This window comes from Pongo pygmaeus, chromosome 2 (assembly GCF_028885625.2).
Source record: "Pongo pygmaeus isolate AG05252 chromosome 2, NHGRI_mPonPyg2-v2.0_pri, whole genome shotgun sequence".
Classification (NCBI taxonomy): Eukaryota; Metazoa; Chordata; class Mammalia; order Primates; family Hominidae; genus Pongo; species Pongo pygmaeus.
In genome coordinates, this window is record NC_085930.1 from 101,287,513 (window position 1) to 101,312,068 (window position 24,556).

At 57.2% G+C, this 24,556-nt stretch overlaps 2 protein-coding genes across 8 annotated transcripts in view; one reads left to right on the forward strand and one right to left on the reverse strand.

Moving 5' to 3' along the window:
- Positions 1-11,281, reverse strand: PPM1M (protein phosphatase, Mg2+/Mn2+ dependent 1M). Of its 6 annotated transcripts, none has more exons than XM_054483750.2 (14): positions 11,050-11,281; positions 9,605-10,313; positions 5,517-5,614; positions 5,317-5,428; positions 4,508-5,163; positions 3,765-3,882; positions 3,349-3,603; positions 2,782-2,894; positions 2,342-2,426; positions 2,126-2,244; positions 1,899-1,962; positions 1,537-1,644; positions 1,282-1,430; positions 1-934 (listed from the first exon to the last, which is right to left on the reverse strand). In XM_054483750.2, exons 5-14 carry the CDS (start codon positions 4,729-4,731, stop codon positions 790-792), a joined length of 1,380 nt encoding a protein of 459 aa, XP_054339725.1. In that variant the 5' UTR covers positions 4,732-5,163; positions 5,317-5,428; positions 5,517-5,614; positions 9,605-10,313; positions 11,050-11,281; the 3' UTR covers positions 1-789. The 6 variants fall into 6 exon arrangements, with proteins under 6 accessions (XP_054339725.1, XP_063517983.1, XP_063517985.1 ...); XM_063661913.1 differs by having other exon boundaries at positions 9,605-10,310; positions 11,050-11,226; XM_063661915.1 differs by having other exon boundaries at positions 9,605-9,711; positions 11,050-11,223.
- Positions 11,281-24,556, forward strand: part of LOC129034177 (twinfilin-2) — an 18,214-nt gene continuing 4,938 nt past the window's right edge. The window contains exons 1-9 of one of the 2 annotated variants that reach the window (XM_054483756.2): positions 11,281-11,492; positions 15,350-15,427; positions 18,327-18,505; positions 18,910-19,005; positions 19,218-19,322; positions 19,454-19,579; positions 20,376-20,526; positions 20,664-20,785; positions 21,245-21,834. In XM_054483756.2, coding sequence (XP_054339731.1) covers positions 11,468-11,492; positions 15,350-15,427; positions 18,327-18,505; positions 18,910-19,005; positions 19,218-19,322; positions 19,454-19,579; positions 20,376-20,526; positions 20,664-20,785; positions 21,245-21,412 — 1,050 coding nt within the window. In that variant the 5' untranslated portion in view covers positions 11,281-11,467 and the 3' untranslated portion in view covers positions 21,413-21,834. Of the gene's footprint in view, positions 11,493-15,349; positions 15,428-18,326; positions 18,506-18,909; positions 19,006-19,217; positions 19,323-19,453; positions 19,580-20,375; positions 20,527-20,663; positions 20,786-21,244; positions 21,835-24,556 lie in introns of those variants that run through there. The other variant, XM_063661912.1, reaches the window with a different exon arrangement.

Below are 24,556 nucleotides of genomic sequence, written 5' to 3' on the forward strand. Positions count from 1 at the left end.
TCTTCTGTAGAAAACATTTAATAATAGGGAGGTGACGGGGAAAACAAAGCAAGGGCAGTGTTGGGGCATCAGACCAGGGCAGGGCTGGAACTAGGGAGAATCAACCGTTAGTTAGGAGGCAGGCTACTACAGGTAGCAAATGGAGAGCCCTCTCACCCAGCCAACTCCAAGAGTTCCTCTTGTCCCTTGTGCTCTGCCCCAAACTTTAGCCCCAGCGCCTGTTCCTCATCTCCAGCAAAGAACAGCAGGGCAGGACCTGAACTGGTCTTTTTTCAGGGGCTGTCTTGAAGATGGCAGTTTTAGCAGACATGAGGCTGCCCAAAGGTTTCTACAAGCCACCCTGCGTGGACTTTGGGGGTTGTTGAACTCATGCCCTGACATCCATGAATTGGAGACCTGGATCTAAACATGGGCTAGCTGCCCATCCTGGCATCTTTGGCTAATACCCTTAGCCTGGGTCCCCCTATCTGAGAATGATACTTTGGGCTGTTGAAGATCCTGTCTGAGGAGCCTCACATGGGTTTCCTAGTTAAGCTGTAAAGTCACTCTGCCAGAGAACGTTATCACCGCAAAAGGCAGGACCTGGAGGGCTGGGCTCTCCATACACTTCCAGCTCTGACTGCCTGGTATAAATGTTCCTCTTGAGATGGATGTGTGTTGAGATGGATAGTGAGAGCACTGGGCGGTGGCTAGGGATAGGGCAGGCAGGATTTGCTCTTGGTCACACTGGAGGGATGCCCAGACCACACCCGGGCACTAGAGCAGTTCTGGGATACAGTGTCTGAATCCTCAGTGGCCACTGCTCTCTTGGCCCTGACTGTGCAAGGGAATCACGAACACAGAGACGTCATCGTAGGACACCTGCCCTTCCTCTGTGAGACTGTCTTCCTTTCCCTGTGTGCTGTGTATCAGCATCTGGGCCAGCTTTGAGAACCTGTGAAGACCATCCTGCAGATAGACTTCAGGGGCAGAGCAAAGGGGCAAGGCCAGACCTTAGGAGAACTCACTGCACAAGGCTGGACATGGGGACCGAAGCAATGCAGTCCGACTGTGGACCAAGCAAGCTGCAAGTCTAGGAGGGCCACAGGCTGGACCATGAGAGTCTAGATCCAGGGATTTTTGGAACCCACGGTCTCCCCTCCTCCTCCAAGAAGCTTGAGACAGCCCCGATCCTGGCCAGCTGCCAGCTTATTGTCAGTGCTCTGTCTTCTCAGCCATAACTACTTGGGCTTGCTGCTGGCACCAACCCAGGCCCAGGCAGGTCCCCAGCAGGTACAGTACCTGTGTGGGTCCTTTTGGTTCCCAGGGAGGAAGCTCCGCACCAGCCATGCCACCTGCTCGTTGGACAGGACATCCCAGAGTCCATCAGTTGCCATGACAACCACATCATCCTCCTGTAGCTCCAGCTGGTCCACATCCAGCACAGTCACCTACAAATTAAGCCTGAGGATCCTGCACACTCCCTTCCCGACTCCCACCAGCCTGTCTGCCTTTCTGGGCAGATGGAAGCTGGGTTGGACAGCGTTGCCCCCTTACCTGTGGGACAGAGAGCAAGAAGGGCTTGAGCTGGATGTTTGTGTCCAGGACTCTGAGCTGATGGTCTCCCAGGCCCCGGGAGACAGCCAGTGTTCCTAGTAACCGAGCCTGAGGGAAAGTGAGGTGTGAGGCGATGGCAAACGGCTCCAGCAAATGCACAAGTACCAGGCCCTAGCACTGCAGAGCACACAGGGAGAGGTGGACTGTGGCCCTTGGAAGCCGTGGACCGAGAGAGAAAATTCCTAGTCTCAGAGCAAATCCCAGGCCACCAGCCACAGCTACCAGCAAGAGGCAAAGGAGCTCCCACCTCTGCAGGGGACAATGAAGAGGGATTCTTGGCGTTGCGGGGACCAGGCACTGACCTGCCTACCCTGTCCGTGGATCAGTGGGTACTTGAGATCCGATTTCTCCACACGTTTGTAGCTCCTACCAGGAGCAGAGCCAGCATCAACCCAAGCCCTGTGCCCCATCTCATCTCTCCCCAACTCAGGGCCCAGCTGTCACACCCTCACAGTGCCACCCTGCCAAGGTGGAGCTGGGCCTGGATCCCAGGGGTCTCCCTTCCCACCTGTCCCCCATCCCCACTCACCAGCCACTCATGTGGTGATCCCTGAACAAAACCTTCTGTCCCAAGTCATCCCCCTTCAGCCGCCGAGGGAACTCCAGTCGGGTGAACTCGCCAGCCAGAAGCTCAGGGTAGACAAAGGCCTAGGGTGGGGAGGCTGCGCTCAGGTCATACTCCTTCTTATGGCCCTGGACCCACGAGTTGGGTCTTCACAGCCTCCATGCTGCCAAGGGCACCTACCAGCTGCTGGATCCGCTGCCGCTCAGTCTCTGGGGTGAACTCGAAGCTCAGTGGCCGTATCTCATCTCTCCGCACCAAGATGGCCCTGGATTGAGGAGAGAAGGGAGAGGTCTAGGAGGGGGCCTCCACCCTCACCCATGGCCACCCTCCTACCAGTCCGTCCTCCAACCACCAGGACCCAGCTCTGTCCATGATCCCTTAAAGCCCTCCATGACTACCTAAGACCTGCAAGGGTGAAGGCTTAGCCCTTTAGCGGGGCCTTTGAGGTCCCTGCCCTCCCCAGCAGCCACTGTCCACACTCGACACATACCAAGTGCACACACAATTCAGCCAGTCAATCCTTCCTACTATCCCTCCACTTCCAGCCACCTTTGCTTGTCCCCATTGCTGCTTGTGCCCTCCCCATCCCACCCTTGCCCACCCTCCAAGGGGTGACTCACCTGCTATCCCCAGCATTGGCCACGTACAGCTTTCCCTGCAGGGACACAGCCACCAGGGCTGTGCAGCCGCCCACCTGGCCTGAGGCCTCCAGCTCCCGCCCGATCACCTCATCCTGGGGTAAACCGAGGCCACCTTAGCTGCTGCCTGTTCTGCCACCATGCTACTTTGTGTCTCAATCCCCACCCTACCCTACAGTTCACTTCCACCAGCAGGCCTGACAGTCCCAGCCCAAAGTCCAGCCATGCCTCCAAGATCCCTGCAGTCAGGAGATCTAGACAAGGGAAGTGCTACTCAAAATAGGAAGAGAAACCAGCCCCTGCACCAAGGACCAATAGGGCATTCAATTAGATGATGCAGGTAAAAGCAGTTAGCACACAGTAGGCACTGGATAAATGAGAGGGGTTATGCTGATAGTGATGGCTGTTAGTAACAATCCAACCAACCCAATCTCATCCTCCCAGTCCAAGGATCTGGTGTGATGACCATGGGTATACAGAGATGCCATTTCCTGAGACCCCTAGGGGCAAAATCTCCACTTCTTCCCCAGCCAAAAGCCACACACTCACACATTCCTGAAAGGCACTCTCCAATGCCCCGATCACCAAGTCTTCTGCCCTGATGCCCTTTTCCTCCACAAACTGAGGGTCACTGGGGCAGATGCAGCGGCCATTGAGGTGCATGGGGGGCTGAGTGGCCACCAAGCCTTCTACCACGGCCTCCAGCTGCCGGCGCAAGCAGGAGTGCAGGGTGTTGGCAGCCAAGATGGCTGCTGCAGGACCGCCGTGCCCATCGAACAGTGCCCAGTAATGGCCTGTCAGGAACTGCACAGGAAGGGCTCAGTGTCAGCCTCTGCCTGACTTCCCCAGTTGTCCCCTGACGCAACCTAACTAGGACCTGGGGCAGCAGGGTAAGAACCTCAGCCTGCAGGTCGTGGCCCTAGCCTGTAGGAGGGATTCCAGCCAAGAACTCAGACTGCACTCACCTCCTCTGGGCACAGGGTCAGCCACTCTTCTTCAGCCCCAAACTCACATCTCCGGATGCACAGCTTCCCACAGGCGGCTTGATCCTCATTGAATTCAGATTTCTCTGCATTGATAATCCTGAGGCCGGGAAATGGTAAGCGACCCTCCAGGGACACACCTATGTCCCCATGGGCACAGGGACCCAAGCTAGCACAGGGAGAGGACCCCTCCCTCTGGGGCAACAGCTCCCCAGTGCTGTCCCTAACACACACTTAGACAACCACGATGTAAGCTTCCTAACTTCACTGGCTTCATGGCTAAGGTAAAAGTCAGGGCCCAGCTCCTCTGGAGCCTACCTGGTGACCCAGGGCTAGAAGGTAAGGGTAGGTTGCCGTTCCTGTCCCCTGTCCTGTCGCAGCCCAAAGCCCTGTCCCATACAGCGCAGGTCATACCCAGGGAGAGATGGTGGGGGTAGGGGGCGAGGGTAAATCTCCAAAGCCCCGAATGCTGGAACTCTACCGAGTCTCTGGGCCTCATCTTGGAAGCCCCTGGGCTGCAGGTCCTTCCTGTCTTCTCTGAGGGGGAGGTCGGAATCCCAAGGAAAACTTTGGGTCGGGATGACGGGGAAGTTGTCAGGATTCGGAGGTGAGGGCAAGAAGGGGCTGTCCACAGGTGGGTGTGGGCTGTCACTCACTCAGCTCCTCCCGCTTTCTAGGCGGGCTCAGGCCCGGGCCCGAGCTGGGGGTCGGGGAGGGGCACTCACTCGGCGTAGCCTGCATTCCAGGGTAGCGTGCGTCCTCGTGCGGGGCTGCGCACTGGCCGGGAGTCTGGGCGGTGCGAGGCGTCGGCCGCCCCGGGGTTGGAGCTGGAGCCGCGCAGGAAGCGGGGCCGTCGGTAGGGCACGGGGCTGGCACGCGGCCCAGGCGGCCGCGGCGCGGGGAGCGGCTCCCCAGGCAGGAAGCGGCGCCGGAACCAGCCGGCGGACATGGCGCGGCGGCAGGGGGCTGCCTGCGGAGCGCGGGGCGCTAGGGCTGGGCCGCCCGCGGGAGGAAGAAGCGGGCCAGGGGCGGGGCCGGGGGAGGGGTGCGCCGGCGGGAGGCGGGGCCGGGGGCGCGCAGGCCGGAGGCGACGCCCCCCAGCCCCTACCTCCGCCCGGGAGGGCGTGCGCGGCTGGCTCCCTGACTCCAGGGGTCAACCCTCGCTACCGCCCGAAGAAGCCAACGCCGGCATCAGTCCCATTTGTCAAGCAGGAAAACCGAGGCCCAGAGAGGCGAAGTCGCCTGCCCAGCGTCCCACAGTAGCCAGTGAGGACTGTTCACCCACGCTTGCGGGGCACTGGTGGTTGAGAGGAAAAGTCCCCCACACTCCGCGGGGCCAGCGTAGCGCAGATCCTCGGACCTCCTCCTGCTGGGTGGGGACCTGACGCAAGGGGAAGATGGGGACAAGATGAGCTGGGAGGTGTCAGACCCGCACATTGAGTAAATGCCACGGAGCACAGGTTCCTTCAGGCGGCCTCCAATACTCTCCACCCGGGCCTGCCACCCTCCCACCCCAGACGAGCTTAGTGGTCACCTTGGCTTTCCCCGTGCTGAGAGGCTGCTGCCACCCTCGAGGACAGTCTTCCAAATGGCTGTCCCTGCATTCAAGATGTCTTCGCGGAATAGACAGCAGGATCCTTACTGGACTGTGAGTGAGTGACGGACAAGAGAAATCTGTGTGAGTGTAAAGGGGAATCCGTGGTCCCCCAAAGGCTCCAGCTGGTCAGTTCAGACCTGGGACGGAGGGAAGTGAAAGACGAGGAACCATCTTGCGGTCTCTCAACCACTGGCTAGCTGTCACCAGGCGGTCAGCAGCAGTGTCCCCTTCACATCTGCGAGTTAACAAAGCACTTTGTCACCCATTTGTCACTCAAGTCCAACTCCCTGTGCAAAAGTGTTACTTTGGCCGGAGGCAGCGGCTCACGCCTGTAATCCCAGTGCTTTGGGAGGCCGAGGCGGGTGGATCACTTGAGGTCAGGAGTTCGAGACCAGCCTGGCCAACATGGTGAAACCCCGTCTGTACTAAAAATACAAAAATTAGCCAGGAGTGGTGGTGTGTGCCTGTAATCCCAGTTACTCAGAAGGCTGGGGCACAAGAATCGGTTGAACCCAGGAGGCAGAAGTTGCAGTGAGCCGAGATGGAGCCGCTGCACTCCAGCCAGGGCAAATGAGCGAGACTCAGTCTCAAAAAAAAAAAAAAGAGTGTTACATCATACGGACGATTCTGAGGCCCATGGAAGGGAAGTCTTGGACACCCAGGGCTGTACTGTTTCCATTATGACAATGCAGCTGACTCAATCCTCGCCCCCAGGGCACTTCTCTTCCCCTTTCCTCCTCCAGGAAGCCAGGGCTTGCCAATTAAAAGCGGCTAAGGCTCCACAGCCCAGTGCCCCCATATGAGCTGTATGAGGAGTCCACCTTCACCTCCACTCCCTAGCCCAGGCAGACGCTCAGTAGGCCCCACTTCCTCCCAGCAGCTAGTCCTGCCCCAGTGGGAGTTCCTCGAGCCCAAGAAGGAAGGTTTTTAGGGCAGGGAGCTGTGTCCAACACCCACTCCCTCCGATGACTCAGTCCCAGACCAGCCTGGGGGCTGATTGACTGAACCCATAGTGTATGCTGGGGCCACACTGGGCACAGGAACACAGTGCTAATGGAGACAAGCCAGGCCTCTGCCCACCAAGCCCCCTGCAGTGATGGTAGCAGTTCTGGTGGATGCTGCTTCATCCAGCTGGCAAGGGGATAGGGGCGACGTCAGAGAAAGTTACCCAAAGGACCTCTGAGCTGAGAATTGTCACTGCGACAGAACAGAAATGTACCAGGCTGGGGCGGGCCCAATTCAGTCTATGGGGCCACTTCCTCACCCTCACCAGTTGATGCCTCAGAGGACTTTAGTCTAAAATTGGACAAAACAAAGTACATACACTCTATTCCCCAACCCACCCCTGGGTGGGGGAAAGCCTTGTCCTAAAGTATTTTCACAGAAGCTCTGGGCAACCAGATGTCATAGGCAGTCTGTTGCACAGCTTAGCCATTGTCTATTTTCAGAGCCATGTGGAACCACATGGCAATCCCATCCTCTCTGTTCCAAGGTAGCCTGAGTGTTCCTTCAGTGCTACCAGGCTCTTCTGGCTTCCAGGGCTCCTAGGTGCCTCACTCTTGCCTGGATCTTAAGACTATGTCTCTTGGTTTACTCCCTCATTTTGCTGAAGTGCATCCTTCAACAACTTTCGAAGAAAGGGTGACTGGGAGGTACTTTCCTGAGAGATGTTATTTATCTATCTTTTTCTGTGAATGGTCTGTTTGTATCCTTTGCCACACTTTCTACTGGGCCATTTGTCTTTTTTTTTTTTTTCGATATGGAGTTTTGCTCTTGTCACCCAGGCTGGAGTGCAATGGCGTGATCTCGGCTCCCCACAACCTCTGCCTTCTGGGCTCAAGTGATTCTCCTGCCTCAGCCTCCTGAGTAGCTGGGATTACAGGCATGTGCCACCACTCCTGGCTACCATTGGTCTTTTTCTTATTGACTTATGAGAGCACTTTATATATTAGAGAAATCAGCTCTTTATTTTGAAATGAGTTACAAGTATGCTGTTTGTAACAAGTTACAGTTTGTTATTTGTGTTTTGGCTGTGATGGTGGCTTTTTCCATATAGACTTTATTTTTTATGCAAATGGTTATTGATTTTTTCATAAACGAAAATAAAAATTTCAGGACCCCCAAATTGGTTATGCTAAAGGGAGAGTTAAGCTTGGAGACTGAGCCACACAACACTGGCATTCCTATTTTTTTTTCTGAGATGGAGTCTTGCTCTGTCGCCCAGGCTAGAGTGCACTGGCGCGATCTCGGCTCACTGCAACCTCCGCCTCCCGGGTTCAAGCAATTCTCCTGCCTCAGCCTCCCCAGTAGGTGGGATTACAGGCACCTGCCACCATGCCCAGCTAATTTTTGTATTTTTAGTAGAGCCGGGGTTTCGCCATTTTGGTCACGCTGGTCTCGAACTCCTGACCTCAGGTGATCCACCCACCTCGGCCTCCCAAAGTGCTGGGATTACAGGCGTGCTAGGATTACAGGCGTGAGCCACCGCACCCAGCCTTTTTTTTTTTTTTTTTTTTTTTAATTTTATTCCGGCAACACTTCATTCTATGCTGTAGAACTAATGTTCTCCAAAACTGTCATTCTTTTCCCAAATGGATACCTGTTACCTTGCAACCTTGTGTCAAAATATTATGCATTAACCAGATCCCCACAAAAAGGCAAAAAGCCTCATGAATCTCCAGGTGACTGCACTCACAAATTGCTCAGCAGTAAATTCTTTGCCAGTCCCTAAAACTTTCAGGATGTATATCCTCCTATAAAACAAGGACATGTCAACTGCAACTTTAGGTCTGCAACCTAAACCTAACTCCTAAAACCAAAGTCTGTTAAATTTCACACTGACAATGTCAATTACAAGTTTATCTGCCCAGGTGCAGAACAAGGATAAGTTGAGATCAGTCATTCCTCTACCTAACCTGAGACCTCTGCATAATTGGCTCTTCTGTTACTCCCTGTTCTTCCAGTGTTCGCCTTATCTTCCATATAGCCTAGATTTACGGGACACTAATTAAGAGTCTCACAAAAACATAACCATTTGCCTCACTGTCTTCTCCCTTTTAAAGAAATGTACATATATTGAGCCTCCTGAAAACTTCTTGGGAGAGCACAGGCCACAGACGTTTCTGTGACTTGTGTTGCTTTCCTGGGCACGCTCCAACTCTGGCTCAATAAACCTCGATTGATTGAAGCTCTTGCCTCAGTCTCTTATTTGGGTTAAGATTTTCTTTTTTTTTCTATAGACTAATTTTGGAAGTGAAAGATTTTCTTTGATGGTTTCTGTGTTTGGTGACACAGAAGTTTCCTCCACTCCAAGATTCTACAAACTGCGCCCTTTGTTTCTTCAGTATTTTTAAATTTTTTTTAGAGAGTCTCACTCTGTCACCCAAACTGGAATGCAGTGCTGTGATCATGGCTCACTGCAGCCCTTAACTCCTGGGCTCAGGTGATCCTCCTGCCTTAGCCTTCCAAGTAGCTGGGACTACAAACATGTGTGACTGTGCCTGGCTAATACATATCTATCTATTAATCTATCTATCTATCTATAGATATGTATATGTAGAGATGGAGTCTTGCCATCTTGACCAGGCTGGTCTTGAATTCCTGGCCTCAAGCAGTCCTGTCTCAGCCGAGTAGCTGGGACTACAGGTGTACATCACCATGCCTGGCTAATTTTAAAATATTTTTTTTTTTTTGTAGAGATGGAGTCTCACCATGTTGTTGTCCAGGCTGGTCTCAAACTCCTAGGCTCAAGAGATCTTCCCACCCTGGCCTCCCAAAGTGTTGGGATTACAGGCATGAGCCACTGCACCTGGCCCCCAACTTCTCGAATAAAATGAAACTATGATTCTTGGGCACACTCACTACCATGTGACATTGATCAAATCACTTCACCTCTCCAAACCTCAGAGTCTTTATCTGTAAGATGGAAAAAGTAACACCTACTTCAGGGGCTGTCATGAGGATTAAATAAATGTGCCCAGCAGGTAGTAAGTGTACAACACAAAGCATCTAATGGTTCATTCATACATTTGCTTATTTTGCAATTATTGGCCACCTGCCAATGTTGGGCACTGTTCTAGGCACAGGGGATACAGCAAGGGCAAACACCTAACTACTGGTGGAGGGAAAACAATAAACCAATATGTAAAGATATGTGCCAGGTAGTGATAAAAGCAAAGAATGACCCATGGAGAGGGTCAGCCGGAGAGACCACGCAGTACCCTACCTTGTCACAGTTCATCCAGTGAGGGACATTTTTACAGGGCGCATGACCTTAATCTTTTTCATTAATCTTGGTTAACTCGTTTCCAGGAGGTCAAGTCTCTTGTGGTTCTGTGGAATCACCAAATGCTCCTGTGGATGTGGCTTAGTCTGAGCTGATGTAACAAGTAGCTACTGTGTTGCTGGCACCATTTGGCTGTAGCAGGGTTCAGTGTGGGAGGCCTTGCCTGTGAACTGTTCTAGAAGGCAAGCTGCAGGGCTGCATAGCACTCCATTTTCCACTGTGAGTGCTGGGGGGACAGTGGTTAGCAGATGACATAGGCCCAGTCCTCAGGGTGAGCACAGGAAGATGAATGAGAAAACCCTTCAATTCTGTGTATGCTGGGCTCTCTCGGGATGAGAAACTCAGGGGTTGTGGGGCACAGAGGAGGCCTCAATGCAGGCTAGTGAGGGTGGGGAGCAAGACAGTAAACGGAGCTGAAGCTGGGGCCAGATGCCAGGTAGGCCACACAGTTCATCATCACGTCTCTCAGCAACCCCAGCCCAAAAAGCTGGCCTCCTTTCCAATCTTCCCAGCCAAAGTCCCTGGACAAGCTGATTGGACCAACCAGAGTCAGATGCTCATCCCTGACTCATCACAGTGGCGTGGAAGATGCCACATGTTGACTGGTTGGTAGCAGCAGGCAGGTACTGGTACCAGTAAGGCAAGGCTGCTGGATATAGACACAGAAGGTCATTAGGACATGGGAAGTTCCTCACCAGGCTCTGGCCCTCTTTCAACCTCTGGGCCTTTGCACATGCAGTGCCCTCTTCTCAGAAAACCTTTCTGGCTAGGACTAGTAAGTGGCTCACGCCTGTAATCCCAATGCCTTGGGAGTCCGAGGCGGGCGGATCACCTGAGGTCGGGAGTTTGAGATCAGACTGACCAACACGGAGAAACCCCGTCTCTACTAAAAATACAAAATTAGCCAGGCATGGTCGTGCATGCCTGTAATCCTAGCCACTCGGGAGGCTGAGGCAGGAGAATCGCTTGAACCCGGGAGGCGGAGGTTGCAGTGAGCCGAGATCGCGTCAGTGCACTCCAGCCTGGGCAACAAGAGGTTAACTCCATCTCAAAAGAAAAAAAAGAAAGAAAGAAAACTTTTCCCTCCACTCTGCTGGGCTGTTTTATTCTCCCTTCTAGGTTTCCAATCTTCGCCTTCTCCTAGCAGCCCCTCACATTGTCTCGACGGGCTCTCACCACCATACACTCCATCTAGTGGGTGAAGGCGGGTCTAGACCTGTGAGGGCAAAGCCTAGCGGCCATGACCACCCCGAGGTGCCCAGGACCCCACAGGAAGCGCTCAAGAAATGGCCCCTGGGGAAGAGCTAGCGCGCCCACCCACAAGCAGACCCCTTCCTGGGTGCAAACCCGTGTACGCTGGTACCCACTCCTATTCGGAGACCCACCTGGCTTGGGGCGCACAGATCGGGCACGCGCGCACGATCCGCCCCACCCACAGGCCACCGTGATCAGGGCGCACAGACACACACGCGCGTCCTCCCACGCACGCTCGGTCACACGCAGGCCCCCTCTCCTGCCCCAGAGGAACGCGCTGGCGTGCGCACGGCGAATCAATCATCATTCTTAGACCCACCCGGACCGAGGCGCAGGCTGCGCGCACGCGCGGCCCCGAGTCCCCGCCTCCCGGCCGCGCCTGTCGGGGGCGGGGCGCCGCTGGGGGCGGGTCCTGCGGCACCGCCCGGGAAGCTGCGCGAGGCTCGACAGCCTCCGCCACATCCTCCTCCTCTCTTGGTCCAGCGAGCGTTGCCGGGCCAGGGTCAAGCGGAGGGCTCCGACGGCGCGGACGGAGCGAAGCGCCGAGCCATGGCGCACCAGACGGGCATCCACGGTGAGGGCGGATGGCGGGCGGGCAGGGGGCCTCGGTCTCTGCTCTCGGAAGCGCCCCCTCCCCGGCTCTCGGCCCCTCCCTCCACCCCGCACCAGCCGGGAGAAAGCTTCCTGTTCTCTTTTGCAGCCGCGGGTCGCCTGGGGTGGGCACATCTGGGGGAGTACGGACGTGGTGTGCATAGCTGGGAGTGGGCGTATATGTACGTACACAACTGGGGTGGAAGTATCTGTGTGCCTACCTGGAGATGAATGTGGCTGTGTGTGCCCATCTGTATATTTTTGTTCCTTTCCGGGAGTGGGTGTACACGCATGTGCACAAGTCTTCCGTGTACAGTCCTGCCTGTGCACCTCTGGATGTGACTCGCTTGTGCACATCTAGGGTCATTCATGCACTGGCACTAGTGGCTGTTTGAATGGACACTGTAGGTCGCATAGGACCCTCTTTAGACATCAGTGTTTCATGGCAGTGTGCACATGTATGTGGGTGTCTGTGTGTGTGCACAGTTGGAGCGCATCTCAGTGTGCATTTGTTGCCAAGGATGCATATACCGCATGTGTCTGACTTGAATGGGCTTGTGTATGTGTGTTAGGAGAAGGCCCTGACCTTTGCTCCTCCCAGGACACTCACTCTCCCCAGGCTAGGGAAAACCCGGAACAGAGACTTCTACGTGGGATGGAGAAAGCTGCCTATCTGACCTTGACCTCTGACCTCCCTCCCATTTTCCACTGTGACTTTCTGAGTCTGCCTCAGTCTGGTTGGAAGATCCCAGCTCCAGGCTGCAGACAGGGAAGAGGTCCAGATATGGGGTTTTTGAGGGAGAGTCCTGGCCCTAAAGAATCCAGGCCAGCTCCCACCCCCAGCCCCATCCCTAGGAAGCTTCACCATCCCCTAGCATCACACACCCTCTCCCCCAGGGGTCCCAGTTTCCTTCTTGGACAGGCTGTGAGAGAAGCAATGGCTGGGAGCCAGGTGCCCTCTCTACCTGGGGCTCAGTGTCCTCATCTGTCACTGGCCTGTGGGGAAGGCCCAGGCTGTTTGCCCAGACAGCCTGGTGGGTTTGGCCACCAGCCACCCCTCCCACCACACTAGGATCCCCTGCTTGGGGCTGCCACCATCGACCTGCCTGACCACCTGAATCCTGGTGCGGTTGTGGCCACTTGGTGGCTGGGCTGCCCTGAGAAGGTTTACCGGGCCCCGCGAAGGCAGGGGCCTGGGTCAGGGCCAGGGCTCCCAGATGGGCCAGCCTTTCTCCAGGAGGAGCTGGCGGGCGGGCTTCATGACTCAGCCCCAGGAGGGAATTGCCTCCTGGCCAGCTTCTTCCTTCCCCTTTGTCTGATCATAGCTGCTGCCTCCCAGCCTCCAGCCCTAGTGGAGGAGATTCCAGGAAGTTAGCCACCCCATACCCCTTCCCTGCTGCCTCACTCCCTCCTTTCCCATAGTGAGACAGGCCCACTGAGGGGGTCACTGGGGACTGGGCTGCCCCCACCCCTCCTTCTGCCTGTGAGCAGCCCACTCCTTCCCATTTCTGGCCGGGGAAGTTGACAGCAGAGATCACCCTGGAGGACCAAGTGCCAGCCCTGTCCCGACCATAGGTGTGGATCTGCTGACCTCAGAGCAGGGCAGGAAAGGGACCTGTAATGTGAGGCTCACTGGAGTCGGAGGGAGGGTGTTCATGAATCATTGATAATAGAGGCTCAGGTGTCCCAGGCCTGGCCTCTGGATTATTGATGGTGGCTGGGCAGGCATTGGGGCTGGGGTGGGCAGGGATGTGCCTTTTCCTGCTGGGGTGTCAGTTTGCCCTGGTAACACTAGAAGGGGCCTGTCGGCCTGTCCCTTAGGGGAGCTTCTTGGCCTTCCTTCTGGGAAGGTCTGGGCAGGTAGAAGGGGCAGCTCAGCACAGTCAGCTTGCTGTTATTATCGTAATAAAAGATTAATTGTTATTAATAGAGGCCGCCATCGCCAAGCCCTTTCTTCCATTTACCCCTCACCACAGCCCTGCCAAGTTTGGGGCTATTATCTCCATTTTATACACTGAAGTTCAGAGAGGTCAGGGGTTACACAGCTGAGGGAGAGGTGGAGCCCCAGAGGCCAGGCTTGGGGCCCCAGGGACCTGCTTGGGATCTGCCAATGGAAAGTTCTGTCCTGGCCCAGTGGGACGGTGTCCACCTGCCTACAGTTCCATGCCATGTTTCTCGGAGCCCTAAGGGTCTGCTGAGCTCAGTTGGGCCCCAGCCCACCCAGTGGCCTTGGAGGGTGGTGCATAGCCTGAGGTCTCAGATTAACGGTCACTCTGCAAGGGGGGGGGGGCATCTGAGGACATAACCAGAGTTTGTTTTCCTAAAGGCCCCCCCGCCCCTGAGTTGCCCAGTCCTGGCCCTATAAATATTCTCTGACCTCAGGCCTCCAGCTGTGTTCCTGACGGAATTCCCCTGACCCTTGGGCAGCCTCAAGGTCACACTGGCCTAGCCCTGCTCACCCAGGGACCCAAGCAGGGCCCTTCCCCACATGGGCCATGGTGGTTTCCCTGTCCACTAGTAGATCCACCACTTATGGCTCCCCAGCTCTCACCATGGTCCTCACCTCTGCCCTGGGGTCCTTGGTCACTCACTGGCTCTCACCTTCCAGCTCTACAGCCCAATGACCAAGATGGAGTCTCTCTTTTTTTTTTTTTTTTTTTCTGAGGCGGAGTTTCACTCTTGTTGCCCAGGCTGGAGTGCAATGGTGTGATCTCAGCTCACTGTAACCTCCGCCTCCCGGGTTCAAGCGATTTTCCTGCCTCAGCCTCCCGAGTAGCTGGGATTACAGGTGCCTGCCACCATGCCTGGCTAATTTTTGTATTTTTAGTAGAGATGGGGTTTCACCATGTTGGCCAGGCTGGTCTTGAACTCCTGACCTCAGGTGATCTGCCCGCCTTGGCCTCCCAAATTGCTGGGATTACAGGCGAGAGCCACCGCACCTGACCAAGATGGAGTCTCTTAGTGAGTTTTGGGGGGCCACTCCTTCTCCTGGAAGCTGCCCCGACTGCCTGAGGGTTAAGGGCATGTTGTCCCCCCACCCCCCACAGGGCCGTGTCTGGGCTGGCTGTGGCTCCTCGGGGTCTCAGGGTTAGACAGCCTTGCTGGAGGGCTGGGACTGGGGCTGCACACATGGGTGTCATGCGTGTCCATGTGCTTCTGTGTACACTTTGATACATCCTGTTGCCTGCACACACGTCTCAGCCAAGCTCTGCACTTGCCTGCCTGTGTGCGTGTTAGCAAGCCGGGGACTATATCTGTGTGTGTGTTTGCGTATCTAAACGTGTCCATTTGTGTTTGAGCAACTGAGCGTGTGTTCATATATGACGGTGTTTGAATTTCTGCTCCTCTGTCACACATGCATGTTGTATGTTACATTCACACATGCTGGATTGAGCTGTGTGTGTGTGAATGGGCATAGAGGTCATTGCACAGTGGGGGCATTTGTCTGTTCTTTTGTCTGTGTATATGACCGTGCTGAGTGTGTCCAGGCCAGCCCAGAGCTCGGCCATCCTGGGAGGGCAGGGGGCAGATGGAGGCTATTCACTGTGGCTGGCCTGGCTTATGCCAGAGCCTGCCCATCTTCTGGTGGGTTGTCCCATCCCTGCCCACCCCGCCCCATCACCAGACCTATCCCAGCCAGCAGGCCACTCGCCTGCCACCTCTGCTGGCTAAATTTGGGAGCTTGTGTTCAGTGGCTGTCTCAGGTTCCCAGTCACATGGGGGGCTGTATTTAACCTGGTTCCCAGCTCAGCCACCAGACCCTGTGGGACAGAGCAGGCCCCATACTCGTCTCTGTCCACTCTGCTCACTCATCCCCCACCATGTTTCTTGTTCTTATAGCCACAGAAGAGCTGAAGGAATTCTTTGCCAAGGCACGGGCTGGCTCTGTGCGGCTCATCAAAGTTGTGATTGAGGACGGTGAGTGCCCCTCACAGGCCAGGGTATAGCTTGGGGGTGGACTCTGCTGCCTCTGTGGGTGGGGGAAGGAGGATGTTGGCCCCTGGCCTGCTGGGACCTCAATTTCCCACTCTGGAAATGGGTGTGAGGCCATCCTGACAAAGCAGAGCCTCACAGGGCAGCATCAGAGGTGGGCGCGATTGTCACCTCTGTTGTGCAGAGCGGGAAGCCGAAGCTGGGGTCAGCAAACAGAGCCCTGTCCTGGGGTCCTGCCACCTCCCAGAGGCTGCATGGATATTCAGATGGGCCTGGTCAGGATGCTGAGCTGGGCTGGGCAGAGGGGCAGGGGATAAGTGAATCCAGCACGGCCCCTTGTGGCTGGTGCCACCCGCCCCTATTTGTTTGTGGCCTGGCCTGGCTCAGCTGCTGGCCGAGGGGAGACCTAAGGAGATCCTGCACCCTTCTCTTGGAAGTGCCCCCATGATGGGGAGAAGGGACGAGTGTCTGGCTCATCTGAGAGCAGGATGGGAGGGTTCTAGGCTTGGCTGGGCCTTGGCCTCGCCCCTGAGGACCAGAGAGCTGTATAGAGGGCAGTGCTGGGGACACTGGGACTTGAGCTGAGGCCTGAAGTGGGGAGGGTTTGGGGAGGCAGAGGATTAAACTGAGGAGGATTGGAAGGTCAGAGGCCAGAGAACATTTTTTCCCCTTTCCTCCATGCCAATGGACTGTCCCTTTGGGTGAGGGGTACAGACTTTGGGACTAGGGTGGGCCAGGCTCCCCAGAGGTCCTCCCAGCTCTTCTCAGTAGCCATTCAGCAGCGGGCACTTTGGATGGCTGCCCGAATGGGCCTGGTGCTCAGCTGACTTTTCACGCGTTGTGTTGGCTCAAAGCAAGGTCTGCCATTCCAAGTTTTAGGGCCTTGGCAGTGCTTTGCCCAGGGACTCCAAATTCTGATGCCCTCAAAGACTGGGCAGGGGTCACTGTGGCAGAATATTAATGACGGCTTCCTGGAGTGGCAGGCCACAGCCACCCCACCCTTAAAAAGGCAGTTGCACTCATTGACCCCAGTCTTCGGCCCTCCCTGTTGCCTCCCAGACAAGATGTCCCTGCAGACTGTTTTTTTATTTTTTTTTGAGACGAAGTCTCGCTCTGTCACCCAGGCTGGAGTGCAGTGGCGCTATCTTGTCTTACTGCAAGCTCCGCTTCCCGGGTTCACGCCATTCTCCTGCTTCAGCCCCCCGAGTAGCTGGGACTACAGGCGACCACCACTGCGCCCGGCTAATTTTGTATTTTTAGTAGGGACGGGGTTTCACCGTGGTCTTGATCTCCTGACCTCGTGATCTGCCTGCCTCGGCCTCCCAAAGTGCTGGGATTACAGGCGTGAGCCACTTGCCCAGCTGTCCCTGAAGATTTTAAGCAGGAGGAATCTCTGGATTGACTTTTATCTCAGTTCTGCATGACAGTTGTTGGGGTACCTGGGAGTGCTCAGGAGGGTCCAGGCCCCCGATGGGCAGCCACTGTCCATCTCCAACTGAGGGTGACTCCAGTGTGGCCAGAGGGCCTGATTTTTCTAGAGAGGCTGAAGATTCTACTTCTTATGTAAAATTTCCCAGTTTGAAAATGTTAGCAACAAATTAAGCAATGTTGACAGTGTTGTAGGGGCCAACACAGGCCTTGACTACTCAAAGTCACTGTGACTGTGATCCTGTCTGAGTTCTGGGTGGGCAGGTGAGGAGGCTGAAACCTCAGAGGGCCTGATCTGTTGGGGCGTCCAGGCATCGGGGCCCCTGCCCCCATCAGAAGAGTCTGGTGGACTGACACCAGGACCCCCAGCCAGGCTGACTGCCCCTTTGCCCCCGTTATCGCTCCAGGCTAGACCTGTGTATACCCAGGCTGGTGTCTGGTGCCCAGATGAGGTCCCAGTCTACAAGTGCAGCTGGATGCCCCATTCAGCCAAGGAGCTGGCAGGCCTGTAGGGTCTAGGCACTTAGATGGTGGCTGCTTTGGATCTGTGACATTTTCTTTCTTTTTTTGAGACGGAGTTTCGCTCTTGTTGCCCAGGCTGGAGTGCAATGGCGCAATCTCCGGCTCACCACAACCTCTGCCTCCTGGGTTCAAGCGATTCTCCCACCTCAGCCTCCCGAGCAGCTGGGATTACAGGCCACTACACCCAGCTAATTTTGTATTTTTAGTAGAGACGGGGTTTCTCCATGTTGGTCAGGGTGGTCTCGAACTCCCAACCTCAGGCGATCCACCTGCCTCTGCCTCCCAAAGTGCTGGGATTATAGGCGTGAGCCACCGTGCCCGGCAAGGATCTGTGACATTTTCCAGGTGACTGCAGCTGGCAGGTAGCTGCGGGATGTCTGTTTATGCAGAGTCTGGTAGGAGCCCCTGCTCCTCCTTCCCAGAGGCTTTTGCCCCTGCAGGTCCCTGTGGCCTGAGGCTGTGACCTGCCCCTCAGCACATTTGTCCTGAGGGGAGTCTGCTGCGGTTCTTCTGCTGGAGCCCCAGGGGAGGAGGCGAGCAGGAGGCAGTTTCGTGGGGACTGTGGGCTGAGCAGCTGTGCGGTGGGGGTGGGGTCCAAGGGAGCACCCAGGGGTGTGGTGTCCGTGAGGGGCTGACGGCTGCATGTCTTTGTGTGGCTGTTTGTGTTGGTGATCTGCGCACGTGTGTGTGTGGGTGTGGGTGTGCACGCGCTGGGGATGTGCAGGGGGGCAGCCCGCAGGTGGCAGCTTTGTGCCTTCCCTTGCTCACTCATTCAGCCACACAGCCTCACACTTCTTGGACCTGGGGGCTCCAGGGAAGGTGAGGGGCAGCCAGCGGCTCTGAGCCAGCTGGGCAGCCACGGTGAGGCTGGAGTTCTGCAGCGGGAGGCGCAGTGGCAGCTGGGAGCGGCTGCTCACCCGGCCTCTGCCCCCAGAGCAGCTCGTGCTGGGTGCCTCACAGGAGCCGGTGGGCCGCTGGGACCAGGACTATGACAGGGCCGTGCTGCCACTGCTGGACGCCCAGCAGCCCTGCTACCTGCTGTACCGCCTCGACTCACAGAATGCTCAGGGCTTCGAATGGCTCTTCCTCGCCTGGTCGCCTGATAACTCCCCCGTGAGTCCTGGGCCAGTGGGGAGTGAGGAGGGGAGCTGGGGCTGAGCCAGACAACAAGGCCTTGCCCTGGGGGATCTAAGAGGGGACACAGGCCTGCCCCTGGAGGGTGGGAGAAGAGCTGTCAGGCCGTGCCCTAGGGAGTCTGAGAGAGGGTGAAGGCCCTGTGCCCGCAGCCTGGGTACCTCTCGCTCTCCAGGCATCAGCCTGGCTCCGGAGGCTGTGATCAGGCTGGACGAGGGCTCCCCCTGCTGGTGGGGGCCGCCTGCTGCGTCCTGGCCCCGGGCTGGCCCTCTGCCAGGTTTGCCAGCGCAATGAGCCCACCGGCTTCCTCCAGAGGCACCTGTCTGTTCTGGGAGAGGCAGCCCTGCCCAGAGGCCTCTCACGGTTTGGCCCTTGCCCTTCAGGTGCGGCTGAAGATGCTGTACGCGGCCACACGGGCCACAGTGAAAAAGGAGTTTGGAGGTGGCCACATCAAGGATGAGCTCTTCGGGACTGTGAAGGTAACCCTAAGCCAGGACTTACCGGGACACAATCCTGAGCCCACAGAGAGGGGTCACTGTGCAGGGTCAGAGAGCAAGCTAGTGCCAGCCTTGGGAGGAAGATGGGGGCACTGGGGGAGTCCAAGGGCTGCAAGCTGGCGTGCTCGGTGGGCCTCCTCTAGCCCATCCCCAGGTGCCCATTTATGGCTCTGCATTCACCCCCACCCCTGCAGGATGACCTCTCTTTTGCTGGGTACCAGAAACACCTGTCATCCTGTGCAGCACCTGCCCCGCTGACCTCGGCCGAGAGAGAGCTCCAGCAGATCCGCATTAACGAGGTGGGTGGGGAGCAGAGGCCCCAGCCTTGAGCCCTCAGGGTCATATCGGCCCAGTGGCAGCCTGTGCTGCCTGGGAGCCACACCCCGCTTTGGGCCGGTGAGGGCCTCCCTTACCATTCCCCTACCCACAGGTGAAGACAGAGATCAGTGTGGAAAGCAAGCACCAGACCCTGCAGGGCCTCGCCTTCCCCCTGCAGCCTGAGGCCCAGCGGGCACTCCAGCAGCTCAAGCAGAAGATGGTCAACTACATCCAGATGGTGGGTGCCTGCTCCCTACCCTGGCACACGCTGCCACCACCTCCACTCCTGCCCATGCACATGTGCAGATGTACATGGAGTCCCCACCCCACCAGCCTGCAGTCTGTCCCCTTCAGCTCGTCCATGTGCTCGTGGGAACACATGGGCCACCCCACCCCTCCCTGATCCCGACTCTTCCGCCCCGGGTGCAGCCACTGTGTGCACGTAGGTGCGCTCTGGTCCCTTGTCCCCAGGCGCCGCTCATACGCAGGTACGCCCGTGAGCATACTGCCCCATTCTGCCCTCCACCCATACCCGTGGTCACACCGACCCCTCAGCCCCAAGGCCCTTCCTGTCACAGATTCCCTCTGTTTTCTCCTTGACCACGCTGTTTCCCTAGGCAGGGCCCTTCTGCCCTGGCTCTTCTGGCTGCCCCTTTCAAGCAAAACGGCTCCTCCCTTCCAAGATGCTTCCGCCAGAGGCCTTGCCTCTGAGGATGGGCTGGCCCGGTGGCAGTGTCTCCCTGAGGTTGTGACCCTCCACACCATCCTGTCCCAGGAGTCACTACCGTTTACTACCCTTGGTGGGAGTTCCTTCTCTAGCACAACCTTCAAAGGGGCAGAGTTGGGGCTGGGCCCAGGACTGGCCTCTTCAGAGGGATCCCCATAGAGGGATGGCCATTGCAGGGGAGTCTTGGGAGAGGGAGGTCACATCTGGCTCCTGCCCACCAGCTAATCCTGTTTGAGGGCTTCTTGGGGAGAGGGGCCTGGGCCCACCCCGACCTGGTGCTCTCCCATCTTCCCTTGGCCCTGGGCAGAAGCTGGACCTAGAGCGGGAAACCATTGAGCTGGTGCACACAGAGTCCACGGATGTGGCCCAGCTGCCCTCCCGGGTGCCCCGAGATGCTGCCCGCTACCACTTCTTCCTCTACAAGCACACTCATGAGGGCGACCTCCTTGAGTCTGTAGGTGAGTGGCCATGGCAGGGCCGCCAAGCCTGTGGCTGGGTGGGAGCAGGGCTGGTCTGCAGTGGGGCGGGCCTGCTCTGGGTGCGAAGGTCAGCAGGTTTCCCAGGCCTCCCAGACTCACCTCCTGCCCCCCCACAGTGTTCATCTACTCCATGCCGGGGTACAAGTGCAGCATCAAGGAGCGCATGCTCTACTCCAGCTGCAAGAGCCGCCTCCTCGACTCCGTGGAGCAGGACTTCCATCTGGAGATCGCCAAGAAAGTAGGCGCCCTCCCCAGGGCCTCGCCTCCCCAGGCCCTATCACCCCAATCTCCATGTGGGGTGCTGGGGTCCTGAGATGACGGCAGAGCAGGAATCGTTGCTGTCGTGTTGATCACAGGGCATCTGAGGCCCAAGGGGCAACATGCATGGCCCAAGGCTGCCCAGCTGATTGGTGGCTCAGAAAAGTCCAAGTCCTGGCTACCTTGTCATGTCCTTTCCCTGGGCCTGGAGACAGGGAGGAGGGGACCCCAGTGAGCAGAGTCCAAGGCATGCAGGGCAGCAGGCCCTAAGCTCTTGCTTTCCTGGGAGTGGCCTTCCAGGTGGGGATTCAAGGGGAGACCCCAGGAGACCCCAGGGCTAGGATGTGAGATCAAGGGGTGCCCCAGGAGTGGGGGCTACCAGGGGTGGTGTGTGTCAGAGCCCCTCCCATTGGGGTGACCACTGCCTTGCCCCATGCAGATTGAGATTGGCGATGGGGCAGAGCTGACGGCAGAGTTCCTCTACGACGAGGTGCACCCCAAGCAACACGCCTTCAAGCAGGCCTTCGCCAAGCCCAAGGGCCCAGGGGGCAAGCGGGGCCATAAGCGCCTCATCCGCGGCCCGGGCGAAAATGGGGATGACAGCTAGGAGGCTGGAGCAGGGCCAGCCGTGTGTGGACTGTGGGGCTGCCGGCCTTCCGCTCCCTGCCACCATCCTCCTTCCTGGGCTCCAGGAAAGTGTTTCTGGGAGAGCAGGAGGGCTGGCAGCTGAACGCACTTGCAGCGTCCGAGGGCCACCGGGCTGGCATTTTGTGACCCTTCCCTGTTGCTGTCCTTGCATCTCATCTGTGTGCCCAGGGTGTCCGGGGACCCTGCCTGGCTGGCTTAAGGGGGCTGGGTCAGGGGCCTGGCATGAACCTGGCCTCCCGGGGAGCTGAGACTAGGGTCCCAGCACAGCCCAGAAACCTTTGGCCACAAGAGGTGGGGTCAGTCAGGGCTGGGGCAGGGGTCACTGCAGTTTGCGATGGTTGAATGCTGTATTTTCTAAAGAATAAAATATTTTTAAATCAAGACTTGTGCTTGGCCCTGAGAGACCGCCTCTGGCCCTGGGAATTGGGCAGTCTTATGCATATAACTGTCCTTTCCCAATAGGGGAGAGGGAACTGCCGGCCTGCGAGGTGGAGCCCCAGCACTCCACCGCCAGGTGTGTGGGAGAGGTTGTGCCTGTGAGCGGGGCTGCAGCCTCACTCGGGTCTCCCAGTCAACAGGAGCCCTGCTGGAGAGTCAGGCGCGCTTCCGCTGTGACGTGAGGGATCTGCGGATGGTCATTTGCTGAGGCTGCCGTAACAAGTTACCACCAACTTAGTGAATTAGAAGAAACCCAAGCGTATTCTCTTACAGTTCTGGAGGCTGGAAGACTGAGATGGGTCTCACAGGGCCAAAGTTGAGGTGTTGGCAGGGCTGGCTCTGTCTGGGCCCCTCGGAAGAACCCATCTCCTGGCCTTTTCTGGCTGTATTCCTTGGCTTGGGGCCCCTTCCTCCACCTTCAAAGCCAGAGGTGACATCTCTGATTCTGCTTCCCTCGGCCTCTGGGCTCCCGTGGCCTTTTGTAGTCGAATCTCCCTCTGTCTCCATTTCATAAGGGACACTGTAATTGCATTCACCCTCCCCACCCCCACCACCTACCCCCCTCAAGATGGGTAACTTAATCACATCTGCGAAGTCCTTTTTGCCACACTGTGGGGCGTTGGGGTCACGTGTTTGCAGGTTTGGGGAATTAGGACAAGGATCTCGGAGAGGGACTTTATGCAGCCTCCCACATGGGATAAGGGCTCCTCCTTGAAGGCTTCCCAGCCTCCCTGGGCTGAGGCCAGGACAAGTTTTTCTGTGGGCATCGTTATCAGTGTCTCCAAGCTGAGTGTGTGCATGTGCGTGGGTCGGTACGTGAGTGTTCAGACCCCTCTGTCAGCTTACTGGCCTCTGGTTTTCTGCCTCCAAGGAAGGCAGGGCCACTGCTGGGTATGGGGGTCTGGGTCCCTGGTCCAAGGGACTCTGGGAAAGTCTCAGGCTTGGGGCTCCACAGGAGCCTGAGCTTTGGTGTATGCCTCTGAGAGGTGGATGGAGGGAGTGAATGCAGGTGCCTTCCACCCCAGGCAGGCAGGAGTGGAAGCATGAGGTTGATGCCTGCAGCCCAGCTACTGAGTGGGCACTGCTCTCCCTCCTGGCTCAGGGCAACATTCTATCCCTGGCGCCTTTCTGAGCCCCTGCTCAAGCCCCTAGAATTGTAGAGAGGAGAGCCAGACTAGCCAGGACCCAGAGGAGGCTTGTCCTTGCCCAGCCTAAACACTGGCTCCCAGGTGGGCAGGAAGACGATGCCATTGCCCCCTGCTGCTGAGCCAGCCGGATGCCTGGCACTTTGGAGCCTGCCTGCCATGATACCACCCAGAGTGGGCCTGGGGGGAGCAGGCTAGCAGATGTGCAGACTTGCCTCCTCCCAGCAGCAACCACTCATTCATTCATTCATTCAGGCTTCACTCAGAAACACCCTTTCTGTGCCTGCCCAGAGCTGACTGCTGGGTACACATAATTCAGCAGATATCAAGCACTTACTGTGTGCTGGGCACTGTACTGGATCCTGGGGATGCAGATAAAAGATCACTGCCCTCAAGAAGCTGACATTCCAGCAGGGGAATAAGACAATACACAATAAACCATGAAAGATCAATGATCTGGTGTGCTAGCAGTTAAAAAATGTTAGGACAAAGAGAAACATTGTAGAGCAGGCAAAGGAGCTCAGGAGTGCCAGATCTGGGGTGGGAGGTTTGTAAGAACGCCGGATGGCCCTGTTGAGAGGGTGACATGGGAGCAGAGACATAATGGAGGCAAAAGAGGGGTCATGTGAGACTTGGGGGAGTTTCCAGGCAGAGGGAACAGCACATCCCAAGGCCCTGAGGCAGGAGAATGGCCGGGGGCTACACAGTTAACTGCAAGCAGGCCAGTGGGCCTGGAGAGCACTCGGGGAACAGCAGGCGGCAAGTCCCATAGGGCCTTATTGGCCATCTGTGGACTGTGGCTTTGACTCCAGAGTCAGCCGGGGAGGGGTCTGAGCAGAGGAGGGACCCAGTGTGACTTAGGTTTGAACAGGTCCCTCCGGGGGCTGAATGTGACCAGCTCCTGGAGGATGGAGAGCAGGGCAGGACAGCCAGGAGGGAGGTGGCACCTGCATGGGTCTTGGAGAGAGGATGGGGGCTGGTGGACATGGGGACGGTAGGCTGCAGGCACACCCTTCAGCATGGTGGACCCAGCAGAACTTGCTGAGGGGCCCGGGGTCACCCGAGGCTTTGGGCCCGAGGAATCTGAGTCTTGTCACCTAGGTCAGAAGGAGTGTGGGAAGAACTGATGGGGAGGACTGGCTGGGGGCCCCGCTGGGCCAGCGCACACCTGGCCTCTAGGAGCCCCATCTGGAGTGACGTGGTGTGTGCTCTGATGGGGCCCCAGGGGCTCTGGGAATGCGGAGGAGGAGGTCTTGTTTCCGGAAGAGGTTGCAAGGCTGTGGTGAAGGCAGGTGCAGCCTAGCCTCCTGCTCAAGCTACACCCTGGTCCTCCAAGCATGAGGCCCTGCAGAACTCTGGAGATGGTGCCCACAAGGGCAGGAAAGGACAAGTGGGCAGCCGCTGTCTCGAGGGCACCAGCTGTGGTGTGGGAGCCAAGACCTGAGGGTTGAAGAGTCCTCTTAGAATGGGGAGTGCCCAGCAAGGTGTACCCGCTACTGGTGCTACCCCGAATTCCCATC